Raw genomic sequence first — 21,001 nt, forward strand, 5'->3', positions numbered from 1 at the left:
GCGGGCTCTTAATCAACACGGAACATGGCACACAGCATGCACGAACACCGAACATTTTGCTAACTTCAATGAGTAAACTGTTCTGTGTCTGGTGTTCCCTGTTGATTAAGGACCCGCTTTAAGCCTAGCTGACCACTTGGGGCCATATCAAGGCTATAAGACCAACTCGACAGTGAATCTCACACAAAATTGTCATGCCAACATTACACCTTATGTGCATTGAACAGCAATCCACAATTGTTCAAGGAAAAACATATAATACAAATTATATTTGCACATCAATACAATAAAAAGATAAATTGCAGTAGAGTGATTTGGATACAACAATACACCAAGCTGTTGTGTTCAACATCTAATTTCAGTTTACACGATTTAATTGTTTGATCATCATCTTTCTCTTCTCCATTAACTCTGTGAAGAGTCATTGAGACACTGAATAACGTTCACCAGTTTCCTCCAGCTGTCGTTTGTGTCACTGTCAGTACAGTATACATACAAATAATCTCCCATGGCAACAATGTTTCCCTGACATTATTGAGAACAAATATGCATTGACAAAATATTTACCCAGGAAAACAAATGAACATAGTAGCTTGGCTTGCTGCAGCCTTCGGAGGGTGGTGGGGGTGGGGGGGGGGGGGGAGGAAGTTTACTCCTCTGGGTACTTCCCAATAGTTGAATGTCCTCAAAAGGCTCTCCTGGCCGAGAAAACTAAGCTGCTTTTAGAGAGGTGAATAGGTACAAATCACAACCTAGGCTTTCAGAACCTGTAGCTGTCCCTCTCTCTCCACCTCCTTTATTTGTCATGAAGGTCATTTTCAGATACACTATATTCTGTCAAATCGGACCATAACAGTCAAGAAAGCTTGATTTTGTATCAATCTTGGCTAAACACCATCACAAAGGGTCCATTACATCAACAAGGAAAGAATATAAACCGTTCTTAACAGCATCGTTAAAGTGTCATTATTAACATATCAACATTTGTGTCACAGGCAAGTCAAGAAAATTTATCTCATGTTAAATGGCATCAAAATTGGGCCAATAGAATCAAATCAAAATAATATAATTTTGTTATGGTTATTAACATCAAAGCTCTTGCACATCACACACACACACATATATATATATGTAAACAAATAAAATATTGTGCATCATAACCAGCCTCTGTGGCTAGCGTCGTGGATTTGGGGGTGGATGGTGGTGAGTACCAGTCTTATCACACACACATATATATATATATTATGAAATTGTTTGGCTCTGACTCTTACCCACAATTGAATATATGCTATGGGCTCAAATGGGAAGACTTGGGGCTACACAGTGGAGTTTCATCCACTTAATGGATGAGTCTCCAAGAGTTGCTCAAATTGCCTGACCAAAACTGCAGGTGTCTGTATCTCTCAGGCCTGGTTGAAGCCAGGATAGATTATAAAAGGTAGCGTAGAGTACAGCCTTGTCTTAGACTGGAACAGAACTTTATAGCATCATCTTGAATCATCCTCGTCCTCATTTATAATCATTGCAACAAAAAAAGTATCCAAGTCTGGAGAGAGAAGACAAGACCAAAAAACCCATCTCAGGACCATCCATTTATCGCCTGAACCCAACATACACTGCAGCCTGACATCAAAATGTAAGACGCAGCTAACTGTGCTGCATAAGACCAACTGTACAATACACTTCACACCATTGTTCACAAAAGTACTAATCAAACATTTGCTCCTGGGGCTTGCAACGTAGTACAATATAATGTATTACCTTACTGGGAGAATGCAAGTTTCCAGTACAAAGGACTTAACAATTCTTACATACTGCTTGACTAAAATCTTTACAAAAATTGACTATATTCTATACAAGAAACACTTAACAAGGGTAAAAGGAGAAACAGCATCCGTTAGTCGCCTCTTCGCCTCTTACGACATGCTGGGGAGCATCGGATAAATTCTTCCCCCCTAACCCGGGTGGGGAGGTAGGACCATCCGTTTATCGCCTAAACCAAATATACACTGCAGCCAAACATCAAAATGTATGGCACAGCCAAAATCTGTGCTGCATAAAACCAACTGTACAGTACACTTCACACCACATTTTCATGCCAGCCTTATCGGGCTTACACCGTACATGTGCCAATCCATAAAAGTTCAACTTCAAGGAGAAACACACAATAAAAGAAATGCACTTGCACATGTATCAAATACTATAAAAGGTCAAATATATACAAGTCATTTGGATGAGACAATACAACACGCTCTTGTGTTCAATTATCAATATCTAGTTACACTGAATGGAATTTGTAAATGAGGCGGGTGAGAAAAATATCAATTTTAAACAAGTTTAGTAACTCTTGCTCTCCCCCAAAGCACACAACTCCAAGTTCATGCTGCCTGTGGCACCAACTCGCCTTGCTTACATGTTGGTAAGAGGCATACAAAACAAACCAGGGAACAAAAAGAGACTAACAAAATCATACTGAAATAAAGTAAGGCCAGTTTTATGAGGTCCTTTAACAAGACTGCAAGTGATACTGGAGGCATATTTCCATAAGCAACCAACAGGACCATTCATTTATCGCAACTTTTTCTTCTGCAAGTTATAAACGAAAAACTTTATGTCAGTCCATTTTCTGTTTTTCAACACTGGTTCAGAAGCCAAAGCTTGCTCACACTCATGTTTTTGAGGAACTCTGTTCAGGACAAAACAATGTGACAAATGTTTCTGGACAGCTTTTGATTCATCTTCAGTCCAAGATCTCTTTGCACGAGTTGGTCTCACAGTCCTTCTGCTTGTTGTTTTGGGTGTAGGAAGGTGTGTAGCTCTTGCTGCCTGAGAGGAAGACATTTGATCATTGTTTGCTGACTCTTGCAAGCCAATATCCAGCTGATCTTCATCCTCTGACTTGTCTTCAGTGTCATCTGCACCCAGCTGTTCTGTTTCAAGAACCTCGTCATTCACACAGACATCAGACATATTCGGAAGATCAACTCCTCGATTTACCTTGAGCAAAAAGCTGGCAACTTTAGTTTTCTGCACTACATCAAGGGTTTGTCTGTAGATGCTACGATGGATTCGCAGGTCATGACCCAAGAATGTGGCAAGCATATCTTGATCTAACTCAGAGATAGCCATAGCCTGACTCAGTGTGGCCAATTGCTTGCGCAATGTTGTTGCAGTGAATAATGACGCATCTGAGACTTGGGCAGCATTGGCATACTCTTGCAACACTCGTGGACCACGGTACGGCCTTTGACCAGTGGCTGTGATAAACAGGTAAGGCGAGTGTAAGTCCATGAGGGAACGCATGGCAATCAGCGACTCCACACTTTCCACCATGCTTGGTGTCAAAAGTATTGGAACTGCTCTGTTGAATTTCCCCCTGATCTCAACCCTGTGAAAGATGTTGACAAGTTTCTTTTCAGTTTCAGTCAAGTCTGCCAAAAGTTCTTCTTCAGGTGGGTTTGTACTCCTCTGTTTACTGCGCTCATAATCTGAGAGTTTCATTCTTTGCACCTCTCCGCCACGTTTGCGATTAAAGACAGTAACAGATGCAAGAGTTGATTTTGCAAGAGTAACATATGAGTCACTACGCATGTCTTTCTCCAGCAAACAGTTGACTTTCTCAACATCCTTGACAGAAGGCAGGAGCTTTGTTTTGTTCATCCTCGCTCTTCCGATCGACTGTGATGCGGATGCAGATATCACATCGAACCAATCACTGGAGTACAAAGCCTCAAACCGCTCACACTTGTTTTGGGTGTCATTATCATTGGTCTTAATTGCCTCTGCTTTCATGATTTGTGCACACTTTTTCAAGCTGTACCCAATTTTCATGACAAGAGCACCTTTGCTATACATGTTTGCTGTTTGATCGAATTCACCAAGCTCTCGAACTGACTTCAACACTGCGTCAAAATTGGCTGGGTCAATGGCCTGAGTTAAGTTTGCAACTTGCATTGATGTGTTCTTCCTTAGTAGTAGACAAAGCCTCCCGAGCTCTCTCAAACGGCCATTGATCTGACCATATGTGTGCTCTTCACAATCTCTTCTGGAATATAGTCTCTCGCCATATCTCAGAATCAAGGAATCTGCCATGACAATACGCCCAATGTCATCTTTCTTAAGTTTGGACAAAACATTTGCGAAAAATGATGAACTGACATCAGGAGGCAGGGGAAGCAATAGCCTGCCAATGATGGCACACTGTCCTTTCTTCAAGCGTTTTGAATCACAAGATCTTTGTGGGCAGTTTAGTTCATGTTTGGACAAAAGCTGTCTGCGATAAATAGCTTTGCAGTGAGGACATGCCCTATAGTCTGGTTGTGTTGTAGGTTCTATTCTCTTTCTGTATTTTGGAATCAGCGGTCCTTCTTTATCCCTGAGAACTTTGCAGTTATAATGATAATCACCTTCATCCTGTAACTTAATAAAGGCGTTTCTCCGATCTGGATGCCCTTTTCTCATTTTCAGTATTGCCGAAACCTCTGGTTCTAGAGCATGACAACGCGTGAGGTGCGTTGACATTTTTGTATTCAACTTCTGGCAAAACATGCAACAGTGCCTTTTCAACCCGCCCGAAGTACACTCTGAATCAGGCTGTGGATACGCCACAGAAGTCGGTTCATCAGGTTGTGGACACGTCACAGAAGTCGGTCCATCAGGCTGTGCACACGCCACAGAAGTCAGTTCATCAGGCTGTGGACACGTGACAGAAGTAGGTCCATCATGCTGTTGGTAGGTCTTAGTTGTCAATGCATCAGGCTGTGGATTTGATTTTGGCTCACTATCTTTGTGTACGCAGTCACCAAGCATAGGATACATTATTTCATCAGTAACTGATTCTTCTGATTCACTAACCCGTATGCTTTCAGAATCACTGACATAATAATCACTGTCATGTGTATCAGGGTCACTTGGCAGCCACTCCGATGAAGAAGACCCCACCATGGACGTTGTTTCATAGTCCTGTTCATCAGCCAGGTCATCTGATTCAGGATTCTTCAATCGTGTCATTCTGAAAACAGAAGGGAAAAAGACATTGCTCACTCTACTAGCTCAGCTCCGCTGTGTTGTGTCTGTAAAACTAGCGGTATGCTGATGTTGTGCCAAAAGTCAACACGATAGGTATGATTCAGTGCCACAATGTGAGCATCAAAAGTAGACTCACACCCTAAAAAACAAAATGTACTTGAATATGTCAAGATTTACATTAGAAAAAAGAGAGTTTAAGATAGGTCAGCATGTTATTATAGTTACATAGTGAAAATATAATTTTGTTTATTAATTTTGGTGAAAAATTGCTGACAAACTTTAAAAATAATCACTTAATAACAAAGGGTTGAAAACAGTGTGCCACAATCTCACTGTCTTCATTTCAGCTGTTCAAACACTGCTTACCAGTCAACATTATTGTAACATTTTATGTTTACCACACACCCGGTCATAAGCATTCCTGCAAGAACACTTTTAGCCGAGATTTCTAAAAATACAGCCTACAGCAACTTGTTTACATTCACTGAAAAATGTTACCAAAACAAAAGGAGAGTGGATGTCTATCTGGTATAAAAAGAGATTAAATCCCTACCTCTCCACCTCTACAGGATGAATGAATACTTATCATCCTCCCCAACTATCTCTGGATGTGCATTCTTACCTACCCACCCTTCCGGATTGAGCTAATTACCTACCCATCCAACAAACGACTCATCTTCTTAGCCGGATTACCATGCTGTCTGGAGTGAGTGTCTACCTACTCACCTATCTTTGGATGTGAATATCTACCAACCCACCAGTCCACAGGCACAGAGGAGAAATACCCACTTTTATGCCTATATATTGAAGGGATGTGAAAACCTACATATCCACCAATACAAGAGTTGTCAATCCTATGTACACACCTCTAGAATGGAAATGAACATCTTCCAACATCCTCCCGTACCTACCTTGATGTGGTGGTGGGGCTTTGATCCATGACCATTCGAGCTAGGTCGGCGGGGGCATCAGTACTATGTTTCTCCTCCTGTCTTTTTACAGCAGACAGCAGCTGGTCGGTCTCCACATCCAGGTTGGACGTACATTTCTTCAGATGGTTCTTCCGACTCTGCAAGGTGCCACAACATTCAAGATGTTACTGTCGTTTTAAGTAACAAGGAAATCTTTGTAGGGGCCACGGATATAAAAGCAAGAAACAGTAGAACATCAAACCACATGATTAAACTGACTACTGACCAGACAGCACAATGATTAAACTGACTACTGACAAAACATCACAATGATTAACCTTCGCCGGCACTCGTTATCGACTACACACGGACGCACTCGTGGGTCCGTGCGGACCCAGAAGGGTGTTTGATTGCAAATATCTCCTAAACGAGTTGGAATTCTTTAATGAGCTTTTAGAAATGCCTCAGACACCTAAAAAGCTATCATCTCCTAAAAGCTCATTAAATTTCAGTGATAATTAATTAATTATACACAGTATTTGGAACAATTAAAATATTATGGGTCTGCATGGCCCCACGAGTGCCACGGAAGGGTTAGCACAATTTTCCTTCTTTGAGAAGTATGGGTCCGCTTTTCCTTCTTTGAAAAGTATGGGTCCGCACGTCCCCACGAATGCTTCCGTGTGTAGTCTAAATTTGACCATTAATTAATTAATTAATTATCACTGAAATTTAATGAGCTTTTAGGAGATGATAGCTTGTTGGGTGTCTGAGGCATTTCTAAAAGCTCATTAAAAAATTCCAACTCGTTTAAGAGATATTTGCAATCAAACACCCTTCTGGTTCCGCACAGACCCACGAGTGCCGGCGAAGGTTAAACTGACTACTGACAAGACACCACAGTGAGTGACTAAACTAACTCCTGACCAGACAGCACAATGATTAACTGACTACTGACCAGACAGCACAATGATTAAACTGACTACTGACCAGACACCACAACAATTAAACTGACTACTGGCCATACAGCACAGTGATTAAACTGACTACTGGCCATACAGCACAGTGATTAAACTGACTATACTGACCAGATAGCACAACGATTAAACTGACTACTGACCAGAGCGGTCGGCAGAGCCAGCCCACACATGGGTCTGTCGACGACGTGAGTCTTGGCTGCTTCCAGGCCCTGACGTCTCTCCGCCGCCTCCTGTCGCTTCTTCTCCTCCTGGATACAGGAAGCAATGTGATGGTTATGACCATGGCAACACAATACAGGACACAGGAAGCAATGTGATGGTTATGACCGTGGCAACACAATACAGGACACAGGAAGCAATGTGATGGTTATGACCATGGCAACACAAAACAGGACACAGGAAGCAATGTGATGGTTATGACCATGGCAACACAATACAGGACACAGGAAGCAATGTGATGGTTATGACCGTGGCAACACAATACAGAACACAGGAAGCAATGTGATGGTTATGACCATGGCAACACAATACAGGACACAGGAAGCAATGTGATGGTCATGACCATGGCAACACAATACAGGACACAGGAAGCAATGTGATGGTTATGACCGTGGCAACACAATACAGGACACAGGAAGCAATGTGATGGTTATGACCATGGCAACACAAAACAGGACACAGGAAGCAATGTGATGGTCATGACCATGGCAACACAATACAGGACACAAGAAGCAATGTGATGGTTATGACCATGGCAACACAATACAGGACACAGGAAGCAATGTGATGGTTATGACCGTGGCAACACAATACAGAACACAGGAAGCAATGTGATGGTTATGACCATGGCAACACAATACAGGACACAGGAAGCAATGTGATGGTTATGACCGTGGCAACACAATACAGGACACAGGAAGCAATGTGATGGTTATGACCGTGGCAACACAATACAGAACACAGGAAGCAATGTGATGGTTATGACCATGGCAACACAATACAGGACACAGGAAGCAATGTGATGGTTATGACCGTGGCAACACAATACAGGACACAGGAAGCAATGTGATGGTTATGACCATGGCAACACAAAACAGGACACAGGAAGCAATGTGATGGTTATGACCATGGCAACACAATACAGGACACAGGAAGCAATGTGATGGTTATGACCATGGCAACACAAAACAGGACACAGGAAGCAATGTGATGGTTATGACCATGGCAACACAATACAGGACACAGGAAGCAATGTGATGGTTATGACCATGGCAACACAATACAGGACACAGGAAGCAATGTGACGGTCATGACCATGGCAACACAATACAGGACTCAGGCAGCAATGTGATGGTTATGGCCATGGCAACACAATACATGACACAAGAAGCAATGTGAAGCAAAGCTGACTACTGACCAGACAGCACAGCGATTAAACCGACTACTGACCAGACAGCACAATGTTTAAACTGACTACTGACCAGACAGCACAGCGATTAAACTGACTGCTGACCAGACAGCACAGCGATTAAACTGACTACTGACAAGACAGCACAGTGATTAAACTGACTGCTGACCAGACAGCACAGCGATTAAACTGACTACTGACCAGACAGCACAGTGATTAAACTGACAACTGACCAGACAGCACAGCGATTAAACTGACTACTGACCAGACAGCACAGCGATTAAACTGACTGCTGACCAGACAGCACAGCGATTAAACTGACTGCTGACCAGACAGCACAGCGATTAAACTGACTGCTGACCAGACAGCACAATGACTAAACTGACTGCTGACCAGACAGCACGGCGATTAAACTGACTACTGACAAGACACCACAGTGAGTGACTAAAGTAACTCCTGACAAGACATCACAATGATTAACTGACTACTGACCAGACACCACAATGATTAAACTGATTACCGACCAGACACCACAACGATTAAACTGACTACTGGCCATACAGCACAGTGATTAAACTGACTACTGGCCATACAGCACAGTGATTAAACTGACTATACTGACCAGACAGCACAACGATTAAACTGACAACTGACCAGAGCGGTTGGCAGAGCCAGCCCACACAAGGGACTGTCGACGACGTGAGTCTTGGCTGCTTCCAGGCCCTGACGTCTCTCCGTCGCCTCCTGTTGCTTCTTCTCCTCCTGGACACAGGAAGCAATGTGATGGTTATGACCATGGCAACACAATACAGGACACAAGAAGCAATGCGAAGCAAAGCTGATTACTGACCAGACAGCACAGTGATTAAACTGACTACTGACCAGACAGCACAATGATTAAACTGACTACTGACCAGACAGCACAGCGATTAAACTGACTACTGACCAGACAGCACAGTGATTAAACAGACTACTGACCAGACAGCACAGTGATTAAACTGACTACTGACCAGACAGCACAATGATTAAACTGACTACTGACCAGACAGCACAGCGTTTAAACCGACTACTGACAAGACAGCACAATGATTAAACTGACTACTGACAAGACAGCACAGCGATTAAACCGACTACTGACAAGACAGCACAATGATTAAACTGACTACTGACAAGACAGCACAGCAATTAAACTGACTACTGACCATACAGCACAATGATTAAACCGACTACTGACCAGACAGCACAATGTTTAAACTGACTACTGACCACACAGCACAACAATTAAACTGACTACTGACAAGACACCACAGTGATTAAACTGACTACTGACCAGACAGCACAATGTTTAAACTGACTACTGACCAGACAGCACAGTGATTAAACTGACTACTGACAAGACAGCACAATGATTAAACCGACTACTGACCAGACAGCTCAGTGATTAAACTGACTACTGACCATACAGCACAGCGATTAAACTGACTACTGACCAGACAGCATAATGATTTAACTGACTACTGACAAGACAGCACAGTGATTAAACTGACTACTGACAAGACACCACAGTGATTAAACTGACTATACTGACCAGACAGCACAACGATTAAACTGACTATTGACAAGACACCACAGTGAGTGACTAAACTAACTCCCGACAAGACATCACAATGATTAACTGACTACTGACCAGACAGCACAGTGATTAAACTGACTACTGACCAGACAGCACAGTGATTAAACTGACTACTGACCAGACAGCAAAATGATTAAACGGACAACTGACCATACAGCACTGTGATTAAACTGACTATACTGACCAGATAGCACAACGATTAAACTGACTACTGACCAGAGCGGTCGGCAGAGCCAGCCCACACATGGGACTGTCGACGACGTGAGTCTTGGCTGCTTCCAGGCCCTGACGTCTCTCCGCCGCCTCCTGTTGCTTCTTCTCCTCCTGGACACAGGAAGCAATGTGATGGTTATGACCATGGCAACACAAAACAGGACACAGGAAGCAATGTGATGGTCATGACCATGGCAACACAATGCAGGACTCAGGAAGCAATGTGATGGTTATGACCATGGCAACACAATACATGACACAAGAAGCAATGTGAAGCAAAGCTGACTACTGACCAGACAGCACAGCGATTAAACTGACTACTGACCAGACAGCACAATGATTAAACTGACTACTGATTAGACAGCACAATGACTAAACTGACCACTGACCAGACAGCACAATGTTTAAACTGACTACTGACAAGACAGCACAGTGATTAAACTGACTACTGACCATACACCACAACGATTAAACTGACTACTGACCAGACAGCACAGCGATTAAACTGACTACTGACCAGACAGCACAGCGATTAAACTGACTACTGACCATGATTTAACTGACTACTGACAAGACAGCACAGTGATTAAACTGACTACTGACCAGACAGCCCAGTGATTAAACTGACTACTGACCATGATTTAACTGACTACTGACAAGACAGCACAATGATTTAACTGACTACTGAACAGACAGCACAGCGATTAAACTGACTACTGACCAGACAGCACAGTGATTAAACTGACTACTGACCAGACAGCACAATGATTTAACTGACTACTGACAAGATACCACAGTGATTAAACTGACTATACTGACCAGACAGCACAACGATTAAACTGACTACTGACAAGACACCACAGTGAGTGACTAAATTAACTCCTGACAAGACAGCACAATGATTAACTGACTACTGACCAGACAGCACAATGATTAAACTGACTACTGGCCATACAGCACAGTGATTAAACTGCCTATACTGACCAGATTAGCACAGCGATTAAACTGACTACTGACCAGAGCGGTCGGCAGAGCCAGCCCACACATGGGACTGTCGACGACGTGAGTCTTGGCTGCTTCCAGGCCCTGACGTCTCTCCGCCGCCTCCTGTCGCTTCTTCTCCTCCTGGACACAGGAAGCAATGTGATGGTTATGACCATGGCAACACAATACAGGACACAGGAAGCAATGTGATGGTTATGACCATGGCAACACAATACAGGACACAGGAAGCAATGTGATGGTCATGACCATGACAACACAATACAGGACTCAGGAAGCAATGTGAAGCAAAGCTGACTACTGACCAGACAGCACAGCTATTAAACTTACTACTGACCAGACAGCACAATGATTAAACTGACTACTGACCAGACTGCACAGCGATTAAACTGACTACTGACCAGGCAACACAATGTTTAAACTGACTACTGACAAGACCATGGCAACACAATACAAGACACAAGAAGCAATGTGAAGCAAAGCTGACTACTGACCAGACAGCACAGTGATTAAACCGACTACTGACCAGACACCACAACGATTAAACTGACTACTGACCAGAGCGGTCTGCAGAGCCAGCCCACACATGGGACTGTCGACGACGTGAGTCTTGGCTGCTTCTAGGCCCTGACGTCTCTCCACCGCCTTATGTCGCTTCTTCTCCTCCTGAGGTCCTCCTCCTAAAATAATTATAGATTGTCACAGTCCGTACCAAGCGGGTTTTGAACTTGCAGGCATGAACCATGAGTCCAACACTTAAATCATTCAACCAAGGCAGTAGGCACGTAGAATAAATCATGTTTCTCTTCCATTGAGCGAAAGGATAATTACAATTAACCCAACACAGAGGACAGGTTGAGAGTCTATCACTGGATTACCCTCAGCCATGCTAGTACTGTAGTTGTACCCATTTGATTATACACCAAAGGGGCATGAGGAAAGCTAGGACTAGGAGGAAAGTGTCTTCTGCGAGGACACAATATTAGATTGAATGATAAGATAAAAAGATACTATCAATTATCATACATATAATTATGTATAACTGGGATTTTGGTTACTGAACCATTTATCTAATGAAAAAGAAAGTAATAAGAATTGAGCAGTAGAAAAGGTACACTTACCAAGAGAAGCCTGCAGCATGAGTAATCCTCTTGTGATGGGGACTCTCTGAAACAGGTCCTGCAAAGCAAACCGTTCTTGATAAAACCATGAATTCACCCTCCTGACAACATGCATCTATAGCTAGCCTTTCTACACCCCTGTATATATCACCTCAGTAATGAGAAGAAGAAGAAGTGTTTGTCTGCATTGTCATGATTGTGACTGAAAACCGTTTTCAAAAAAACAACGCACATGTGATGTTTAAATTACAGAATCAGTCTACAAATCTATTTGGACCGATGGACAAGCCCGAGAGGGATTTTAAATCACCGCAACTTAAAATTAAAAGTGAAAGTATGTGTCGCACACTCATTGCATCATGACATATAATGATGTATGTATGCACAAAACCAAACTCCACTCCAGTCCAAAGCAGAAAACTGCGAAGCAAAGCAAAAGCGCCTTGGAAAGCAAGTCGAACGCGCTTCGGCGTTAGCGATTAGCAACTCGTCCCTGGTTCGCATGCTAATGTTCTACTTCAGTTAAAATCGAGGCAGTATACATAAATAAGTCATCAATGATAACTCTAGAATCAACTTACCGAATTAACAGGACCATCCCGCCAACTGCGGGCTCCAGTCGCCATGTTGAAGATAATCGGGGAATTCAGAGTGACGTCCCTTGATCGCGTGTAAGTGTTAGAAGTCCAACCAAGCTTTCGGCTAAGGCGAGTGTGACGTCCATACACGCGAAAAGCACCAAATCCTCAAAATGGGTCTCCTTTGCAACTTTTTCTCATGCTTAAAAAAAGTGGGTTCCTGATTCATGCACCGAGTTTTCAAATGAACCCAGTTTTTACTTAGTGTTAACTAGCCGTGAACCGGGTTTGATGGATAGGAACGTACACACACACACACACACACACACACACACACACACACACACACACACATCAAACAGTTCCAAACAAAGTTTGCTTACACTGTCTTTAAAACACCATTTACTCACTCACTCTGGTCTCATCGACTCCCAATCAGCAACCCCAGCACGTGCCGCAAGCCATTCACTTCGTCTCGCCCCGCCCTTGACCGTGACCGCAAAACGCTCAGTCGTGACGTCAGAAATAGGTCACAAAGTGACCGGTCGTTCACCCCTGCAGGAAGCGTCGCTCAGCGGAGACGTTGGGAGGGACCACTTGTGGCCGGGGAAAGGGGGGGACCGAAAACAAACAGAAGCAGTTGGGCTTCTTCTGGCCTGTGGATGGTGCTTTAGTAAACAGCTGCCATTTCATTTTATTTGGTCTCCGGAGCAGTCAAAATAGGAGCCGAGTGCTTGAAACAGCACGGTCGTCGGATGTGGCGGAAAAACGACTGATGCCGACCACGTGGTATTGTTTTGAGTTTTGTTCGGGGCGTGTTTGTGTTTGTATGTTCGAGTTTCGTTGGAATGATTTCAGTCAGTCTGGTTGTGTTTGAGTTCCGCCATAATTTGCTGGACTGCTCTCTGTTCTTCTATTTGTTTAGTCGTCGTTGTTGTTGTTGTTGTTGTTGTTGTTGTTGTTGTTGTTGTTGTTGTTGTTGTTGTTGTTGGTTTAAACAAGTTTATTCAATAAATGTCATTGGTACTATTGCCGCATACATGAAATTAGGAACATGGAGCACAACAAGCTAAGCTTATGAGCGTACTCTTAAAAGCAAATGAAATTTGGCGGACGATTTTAATATAACAAGTTTGGAATAATGTCAAAATAATAATGGTAAATTATGGTAGACAAACATGAAACAATAAAAGGAAACAACAACAACAACAACAACAAAAAACAAAAAAAAACCATTTAGTCAAAACTTGACTAAATGTAAAAACAATGCTAAACTAACAACAGTACTCACACGCGCTCGCACACTCACTCGCACACACACGCATACAATGACTTCCACATGGTTGAAAATAGAATACTACCAGAACAAGGAAATGTAAACAGTACTGCACATGGTCGTTTCGAACATGGATGAGATAAACGCATTCATTATTCAAAACGTTTGCTTAATAAGATCAACCTAAATACAGTAACTGGTCAAATATCAATGCATTTTCGCTGTCTGGCCTGTCTCTATTGCCATTCAGAAAATCATCAGCGGTTAGCAAATCATAGTTGGGCAGTGTTGACAAGGTGACTTCACGTATTTGAAGAGATAAGGGGCAATGGAAAATATAGTGCTCCGCATTTTCAACAGGATAACCACAAGTGCATGACGGGTCGGGAATTAAATGTCTGTCAAATAGATCACTATTTAGATTGCTGATCCTCAATCTCAGTCTGCAATGGATAATTTCTGATTTTCGATCAGATGTGTTACGAGGGAACAACAGAATCCTCAGAACTAATACGTTTTTTAAATAACCCAATAGAATCAAGTTGTTTAACAGTATCTGGAAGCTCATTCCACAGGGAAGTCGAAGACAGAAAAAATGACTTTTTATACAATTCAGTTCGAGAGTGGGGAGTCTGTCTGTCAAGTGGTCTTCGTCTATGGTAAGGGTTCACAGAGGCAACGAGAGGAGGCAAACGTTCTAGTAAGTATGTGTTTGTTTGTTTGTTTGTTTAACGCCCAGCCGACCACGAAGGGCCATATCAGGGCGGTGCTGCTTTGACATATAACGTGCGCCACACACAAGACAGAAGTCGCGACGGGCGCTGTGGCGGGGTGGTAAGACGTCGGCCTCTTAATCGGAAGGTCGAGGGTTCGAATCCCGGCCGCTGTCGCCTGGTGGGTTAAGTGTGGAGATTTTTCCGATCTCCCAGGTCAATTTATGTGCAGACCTGCTAGTGGCTTATCCCCCTTCGTGTGTACACGCAAGCACAAGACCAAGTGCGCACGGAAAAGATCCTGTAATCCATGTCAGAGTTCGGTGGGTTATAGAAACACGAAAATACCCAGCATGCTTCCTCCGAAAGCGGCGTATGGCTGCCTAAATGGCGGGGTAAAAACGGCCATACACGTAAAATTCCACTCGTGCAAAAACACGAGTGTACGTGGGAGTCTAAGCCCATGAACGAAGAAGAAGAAGAAGAAGAAGAGACAGAAGTCGCAGCACAGGCTTCATGGCTCACCCAGTCACATTATTCTGACACCGGACCAACCCGTCCTAGCACTAACCCCATGATGCCAGACGCCAGGCGGAGCAGCCACTAGATTGCCAATTTTAAAGTCTTAGGTATGACCCGGCCGGGGTTCGAACCCACGACCTCCCGATCACGAGGCGGACGCCTTTCCACTACTAGTAAGTATGGTGGCACGCGTGCATTGACTAATTTGAAATACAAAATCAATTTGTGTCTTTTTCGCCTCTCCTTCAGTGTTGTAAATCCTAATTCATCGTACAGTTTTTGGTGGCTCGTGCCACGAACTGCACCTATAATGGTTCTTATGGCATCAAGATGCAAGTTTTCTAATAAAGTAGCTAATCTGTCAGAACAATTATCCCATATGACGTCAGAAAAATCAAAATGGGGAATAATAAAAGATTTATACATAAGTTCAAGTGCCTTTCGGCTAAGGCGATACTTATAGGACCGAAAACATGAGAGAAGAACACGTACTTTAGATATAATTGACTGAACATGTGATTCCCATTTGCAGTCGCTCTGAATCAGTACACCAAGATGTTTGTGAACGTGGTTTTCTCTCAGAATTGTTCCATCAAATACAAGAGGAAGGGTTTCAGGCATTCTATTTCTGGAAAAGGTCATCAAATCTGTTTTTAAATTATTGAAATTAACTTTCCATTTTTCCGCCCAGTGTGCAATTTTGGCTAAGTCTGTATTTAAGATCTGTGTCCGCGTGTTTGCATCATTTAGAGATAAATACAAACTGGTATCATCAGCAAAAAGTTTAATGACAGATTCGATATCAATGACAATATCGTTAATGTACACAAGGAACAACAAGGGCCCCAGAACAGAACCTTGGGGAACACCTGAACAAACACGTCCGTATGTCGATTTCCTGCCTTGGATAACAACGGCTTGTAACCTGTCTGTCAAATAATCTTCAAACCATTTTAATAAAACACCTCTTATGCCTATAGCATATAATTTGTGCAACAAGCCCTTATGCCACACTCTGTCGAAGGCTTTTGTTGTTGTTGTTGTTGTTGTTGTTGTTGTTGTTGTTGTTGTTGTTGTTGTTGTTGTTGTTGTTGTTGTTGTTGTTGGTTTAAACAATGTTTATTCATATTTACATGTTCAGCAAATGTACATCGACATAGGGTGAAGACAACAAGCCTACGGCTTATGGTGGTGTCTTCAAACACATTTACAAAAAGAACATGGCAGACAAGCCCTTACACAGTAAATACAAACAATCCGTAAATTTTACTCGTTGTTGTTGTTGTTGTTGTTTATTCGGTGTTGGTGGTGTTCGATGTTTTGTGTGTGTGTGTGAGTGTGTTTTGTATATAGAGGTTACAACACGAGTGGTTTTTAATATGGCTTGTATTTCAGTCAAGACCCAGCGGATGAATACCAAGGGACTCACGAGCCTCTGGCGAGTAAACTGTATATCCCATGAAGATCCAAAAGACAACGTGTGACGGAAACATCAAGCTTTAGTTGTCTGTTCAGATGAGGCACCTCTGCGCATACATTATTCTAAAGGCACGTCTGTTGATCTATGTCAAGTCGGTGCATAATGGTGGCTTGGGTGTCCCCGTCAGCTGAAAGCCTCTTACACGGATTTGACTGAATACCTAGTGGTTACACACGCATCTCCTGATATCTTGGACACCTTCATCGTCTATAAGGGCCTACTGCACCACAGAAGAGATAGAAAAACTCGCAAATTGCATCGAACAGCTTGTCCAGAGAACAGTCGTAGTCGATGATGTACCGATAAGAACGTGTGTACCAGGTACACTGTAACTTCACATGAGCATAACATTGCTTCTCGAACGGACTGGGTTTTTAACGATTGCTAGTTTGACTTCTGTTTTAGTTGAGAGCACGAGCACACACACTCAAACACATACAGCTTGTCATGTTGATCACAAGAGAGAAACAGAACTGCGAATAGAAGGAAACATAACAGATTACGTCCCCATAATATGACGCGATGGATGACAGACTTCATGAAATCTATGACGCTGTGATGATAGTCTCGGGAAGACGAGACCAAAACTAAGCTTTATCCTACATACGTGAGAGAGACACACGTGAGATAATAATCGTTCAAATCACACGTGTGTATATCATGTAAATGAGGTCACTTGTCAAGCAAGTCTGGCAGGGACCTGTTTTTCCACTGCTTATGATGCCAAAGTCACCGAGACAAACGTCATTATAGAAACACAAAAATTGCGCTCGCTAATTACCCTCGATGAATCTTCAGAACTAACACGTCACGCCACACTTTCAGAGTGACGTTTCTTTGCTTTGACGTAATAGATTGCACGAGGCTTTAGAAGAGATCGAGGTTCCAAAACAAGCGTCTTCAATTTAGCTGCCTCGTCTGCAGGACATTTTTCAGTAAAATACACGTCAGTACAGTATGTAGTATAAACAGAATACTACATGGCTTGCTGTGTCGTACCAGCTAGATTTACACTCGTTGCTTTTTCAAATAGTGAACAGCTCGCTTTCGCTCGCAGTTCAATATTTTTTTTAAAAATCCTGTAAATCGGGTACGACACAGCAAGCCATGTAGTATTCTCTATAGATATAGCACTGAACGACTCTCGCGCATGTTCTCAAAGGCGTGGTGACCCCTTGCACATCCGGTCTTACAGGTACATTTGCTTTTGGAATGTCAAGGACGACAAAAAGTAGAGCCAGCTATGATGTATTTCGTGCACCCTTATTTATCCACTATTTTATGTGTTAGAAGAGTGCAATAGTTACATCATGGATTTGACAAGAGTACAATGGAAATACAAGAAATATACCAAAGAGCATCGTTCAATTAGGACACACACTAACTGTTACATGTGAGAAGAGCAACCTTCCATTGGGACACACACTAACTGTTACATGTGAGAAGAGCAACCTTCCATTGGGACACACACTAACTGTTACATGTGAGAAGAGCAACCTTCCATTGGGACACACACTAACTGTTACATGTGCATGCAAGAGCAACCTTCCATTGGAACACACACTGAGGGAGTTTTAGCGTCAACTAAGGTGACTCGAGTCGAACCGGAGGTCGCAAAAACTCGGTCCGGTACGACTGGAGTGACGTCACCGGTTAACCAACTTTCAACCTTGCTTCCTGCGTAGGGTCTCTCCAGTTCCAAGATGGCTGCCAAGGCGAGGTGAGAAACTTCTGCAAATATTTTTTGACAAAGTTACGGATTGTGAGAAGACATTTGTTGTAAATCACTTAGCCTTTCAAAAATTAAGGATACTGGGTTGGATACTGTCTTGGTTTTAATGCATTTTATTTTAGCAGTGATGTTTATTTTGGGAAGAAATGAGGTCAACAGGAGTTTGGGTGCGATTTCGGCTCAAATGTACTTTAGCGCCCTGAACTTTTACCCGGCTGTTTTGCGCTCGATTTTCACGCTCACTTCTTCATTGACGTTCGAATCGATAGTTCGATGTTTTGGCATTACATTCACATCAACTGCTTGTTCATCATCGTCGTCCATCAACTCTCCACAACAGTAAATCCGTAACGCGCTTGTCGCCATCTTGTTGCAAGGGACGCGACTGGACACAACCCAACAGCGTTTCCGCGAAGAAAAAAACCAGACATGCGCAGTGACCCTACCATAGCTCAACCCTGTTCCTCGCGAAAACTCGCTCACTAACTGTTACATGTGAGAAGAGCATCTTTCTTCTCTGACTGCTTTCTGTGCAAATTGGGGATTGCGGGTTGTACTCATTTTGTTGATTGACCAAGATACCACCTACTCAATTAAGTTATTAAAAAAAAAGTCTGCGCCGCACAGGGAGCGGCAGTCATGCAGGTTGTATCAAAAGTAAAATTATACACGTTTCACATGAAAAAGCCTGGATAGACCTGTGGTATCGCTTACACACAAAAGACTATCGTTAACGATTTAGTTCGGACAGTTCGGAGGAGGGGGTCTTATGACGGGGAGGTAAACCACTTTTCGAAATTTTAGCCACACATCCTAGTTCATCACTGCACTGCATAATTATGATCAAGCGTATTTCTGATTCTGAGCACGAAGCACGGACACCATGCACATAAAACATGTTGATGCTGTTTATCTCAGTAAACACCGTCGGTCAGGGGAAACATTACTCGACATATCAGCTTCCTTTCGCGAGTATAATGGGTTGTTTTCGTTCAGTGTCTGATACAGAAACATTACTCGACAAAACCAGCTCCCTTTCGCGAGTATAAAGGGTTGTTTTCGTTCAGTGTCTGATACAAATTCGTTTTGTATTCAATGTTACTAGCCAATTCCTACTTTGCGAATAACTTTTTTTCTAGTGTAGGTATGCGTGCGTGTGTGTGTGTGTATTTGTGTGTGTGTGTGTGTATTTGTGTGTGTGTGTGTGTGCGTGCGTGTGTGTGTTTGTGTGTGTGTTCGACTGCGCGTGCAGCTCATTTTACATGGTTTAGTTTTCTTCTGCACTCACACACACACACACACACACTCACACACACACACACAGTCCAGAGTCGCCCTTTGCCCCACTTGCTCCGCTCTACCCCCTCCCGACCCCCCAACCCTTCAGCATTTCTCGGAGGGCAATGAACTGTAATGTCGATACCATCCTCCCATGTTGCACGATCAGACAGCAGGGCGAACGTTGCATTGTGGCTGCGACATGCTGCTGTCTGTACAGGTCGCTGATCGATGCAATGCGCGTGTCAAGGATATAGGTGAAAGGTGCCTTCCCTCTCCGCGTAAACAATCACGGAAAATACTGCAGAACTGTTTTGCTGGACTAATTTTGATCGTAACTATAACACCTATGATGCCATTCAGTTTTAACGTCATCGATGTCTTCAGCAGCAGCAAGTTAAGGACACCCATGTCTATCAACGAAATTAAAGATACCCTCATTACCGTGTAATTGGTCGCATCAACCATCAAAAACACAATAATGTCAGGGTATTGGAACGTTTCACTTCATTTATTTGTCTGTCTGTCTGTCTGTCTGTCTTTCCACTGAAAAGGTCATTGGACCGATGTTCTTGTGAACGTCGTGTTTTGTTAAAATTAAAACGTTCCAATACCTTACCATTCTTGTGTTGTTGATAATTGATTTGGGAACGTTAGTCTATCTGTTCAGTTTGGATGTCTGGTCATAGCAACCACTGGTCTTGCACGGTCAGACAGGTTGGTGCTGTTGCTGTGTACTGCAGGCACACCTCCTTCACATTGGGTCCCACAGGTCGTCGAATAGACCCTATCGGTATTCCAAGCTCTCGTACTCTCTCGCAAACTTCAGAGCATAGCAAAGCATGCGGTACAGCGATCTCGTGCGAGCTGCACAAGCCAAGGTTCGAAGTTCTCGCGATGTTCAAAGCATAACAAAGAGCGTGTCTCGCGAGAGCTGCTCAGATACCGAAAAGGTCTATACCGCCGCTTCCCATCGTGGCCTTGCCGCTTTTGTTGCCTAGAACTTGTTGGGTACGATCACGGAGAATCACTGTGGACAGGTGGGGGTTGGGGGTCTCCCAAGCAAACCCGCTGGTAGCCTGGCGCTTCCTGTACTCGTCGTCGTACAGGAGCACCGACTGCCAGG

The 21,001-nt window shown here is 43.3% G+C and overlaps 1 protein-coding gene across 1 annotated transcript; it reads right to left on the reverse strand.

Moving 5' to 3' along the window:
* Window positions 1–660: 660 nt before the first annotated feature.
* Window positions 661–12,922, reverse strand: LOC138967708 (uncharacterized). Its single transcript, XM_070340362.1, has 9 exons — window positions 12,878–12,922; window positions 12,297–12,354; window positions 11,734–11,855; window positions 11,191–11,298; window positions 10,177–10,284; window positions 8,982–9,089; window positions 7,060–7,167; window positions 5,940–6,097; window positions 661–5,011 (listed from the first exon to the last, which is right to left on the reverse strand). The coding sequence occupies exons 1-9, from the start codon at window positions 12,920–12,922 to the stop codon at window positions 2,569–2,571; spliced, it is 3,258 nt and encodes a 1,085-aa protein (XP_070196463.1). The 3' UTR covers window positions 661–2,568.
* Between the last annotated feature and the right edge of the window lie 8,079 nt (window positions 12,923–21,001).

Source organism: Littorina saxatilis, linkage group LG5 (assembly GCF_037325665.1).
Source record: "Littorina saxatilis isolate snail1 linkage group LG5, US_GU_Lsax_2.0, whole genome shotgun sequence".
NCBI lineage: Eukaryota > Metazoa > Mollusca > Gastropoda > Littorinimorpha > Littorinidae > Littorina > Littorina saxatilis.

Coding starts and splice junctions, on each gene's coding strand:
- LOC138967708 (XM_070340362.1), bottom strand. CDS start 12,922: ATGGCGACTGGAGCCCGCAGTTGGCGGGATGGTCCTGTTAATTCG. Junction 12,355..12,877: donor GGGATGGTCCTGTTAATTCG/GTAAGTTGATTC, acceptor TTTGCTTTGCAG/GACCTGTTTCAGAGAGTCCC. Junction 11,299..11,733: donor TGGCTCTGCAGACCGCTCTG/GTCAGTAGTCAG, acceptor TCCTGTGTCCAG/GAGGAGAAGAAGCGACAGGA.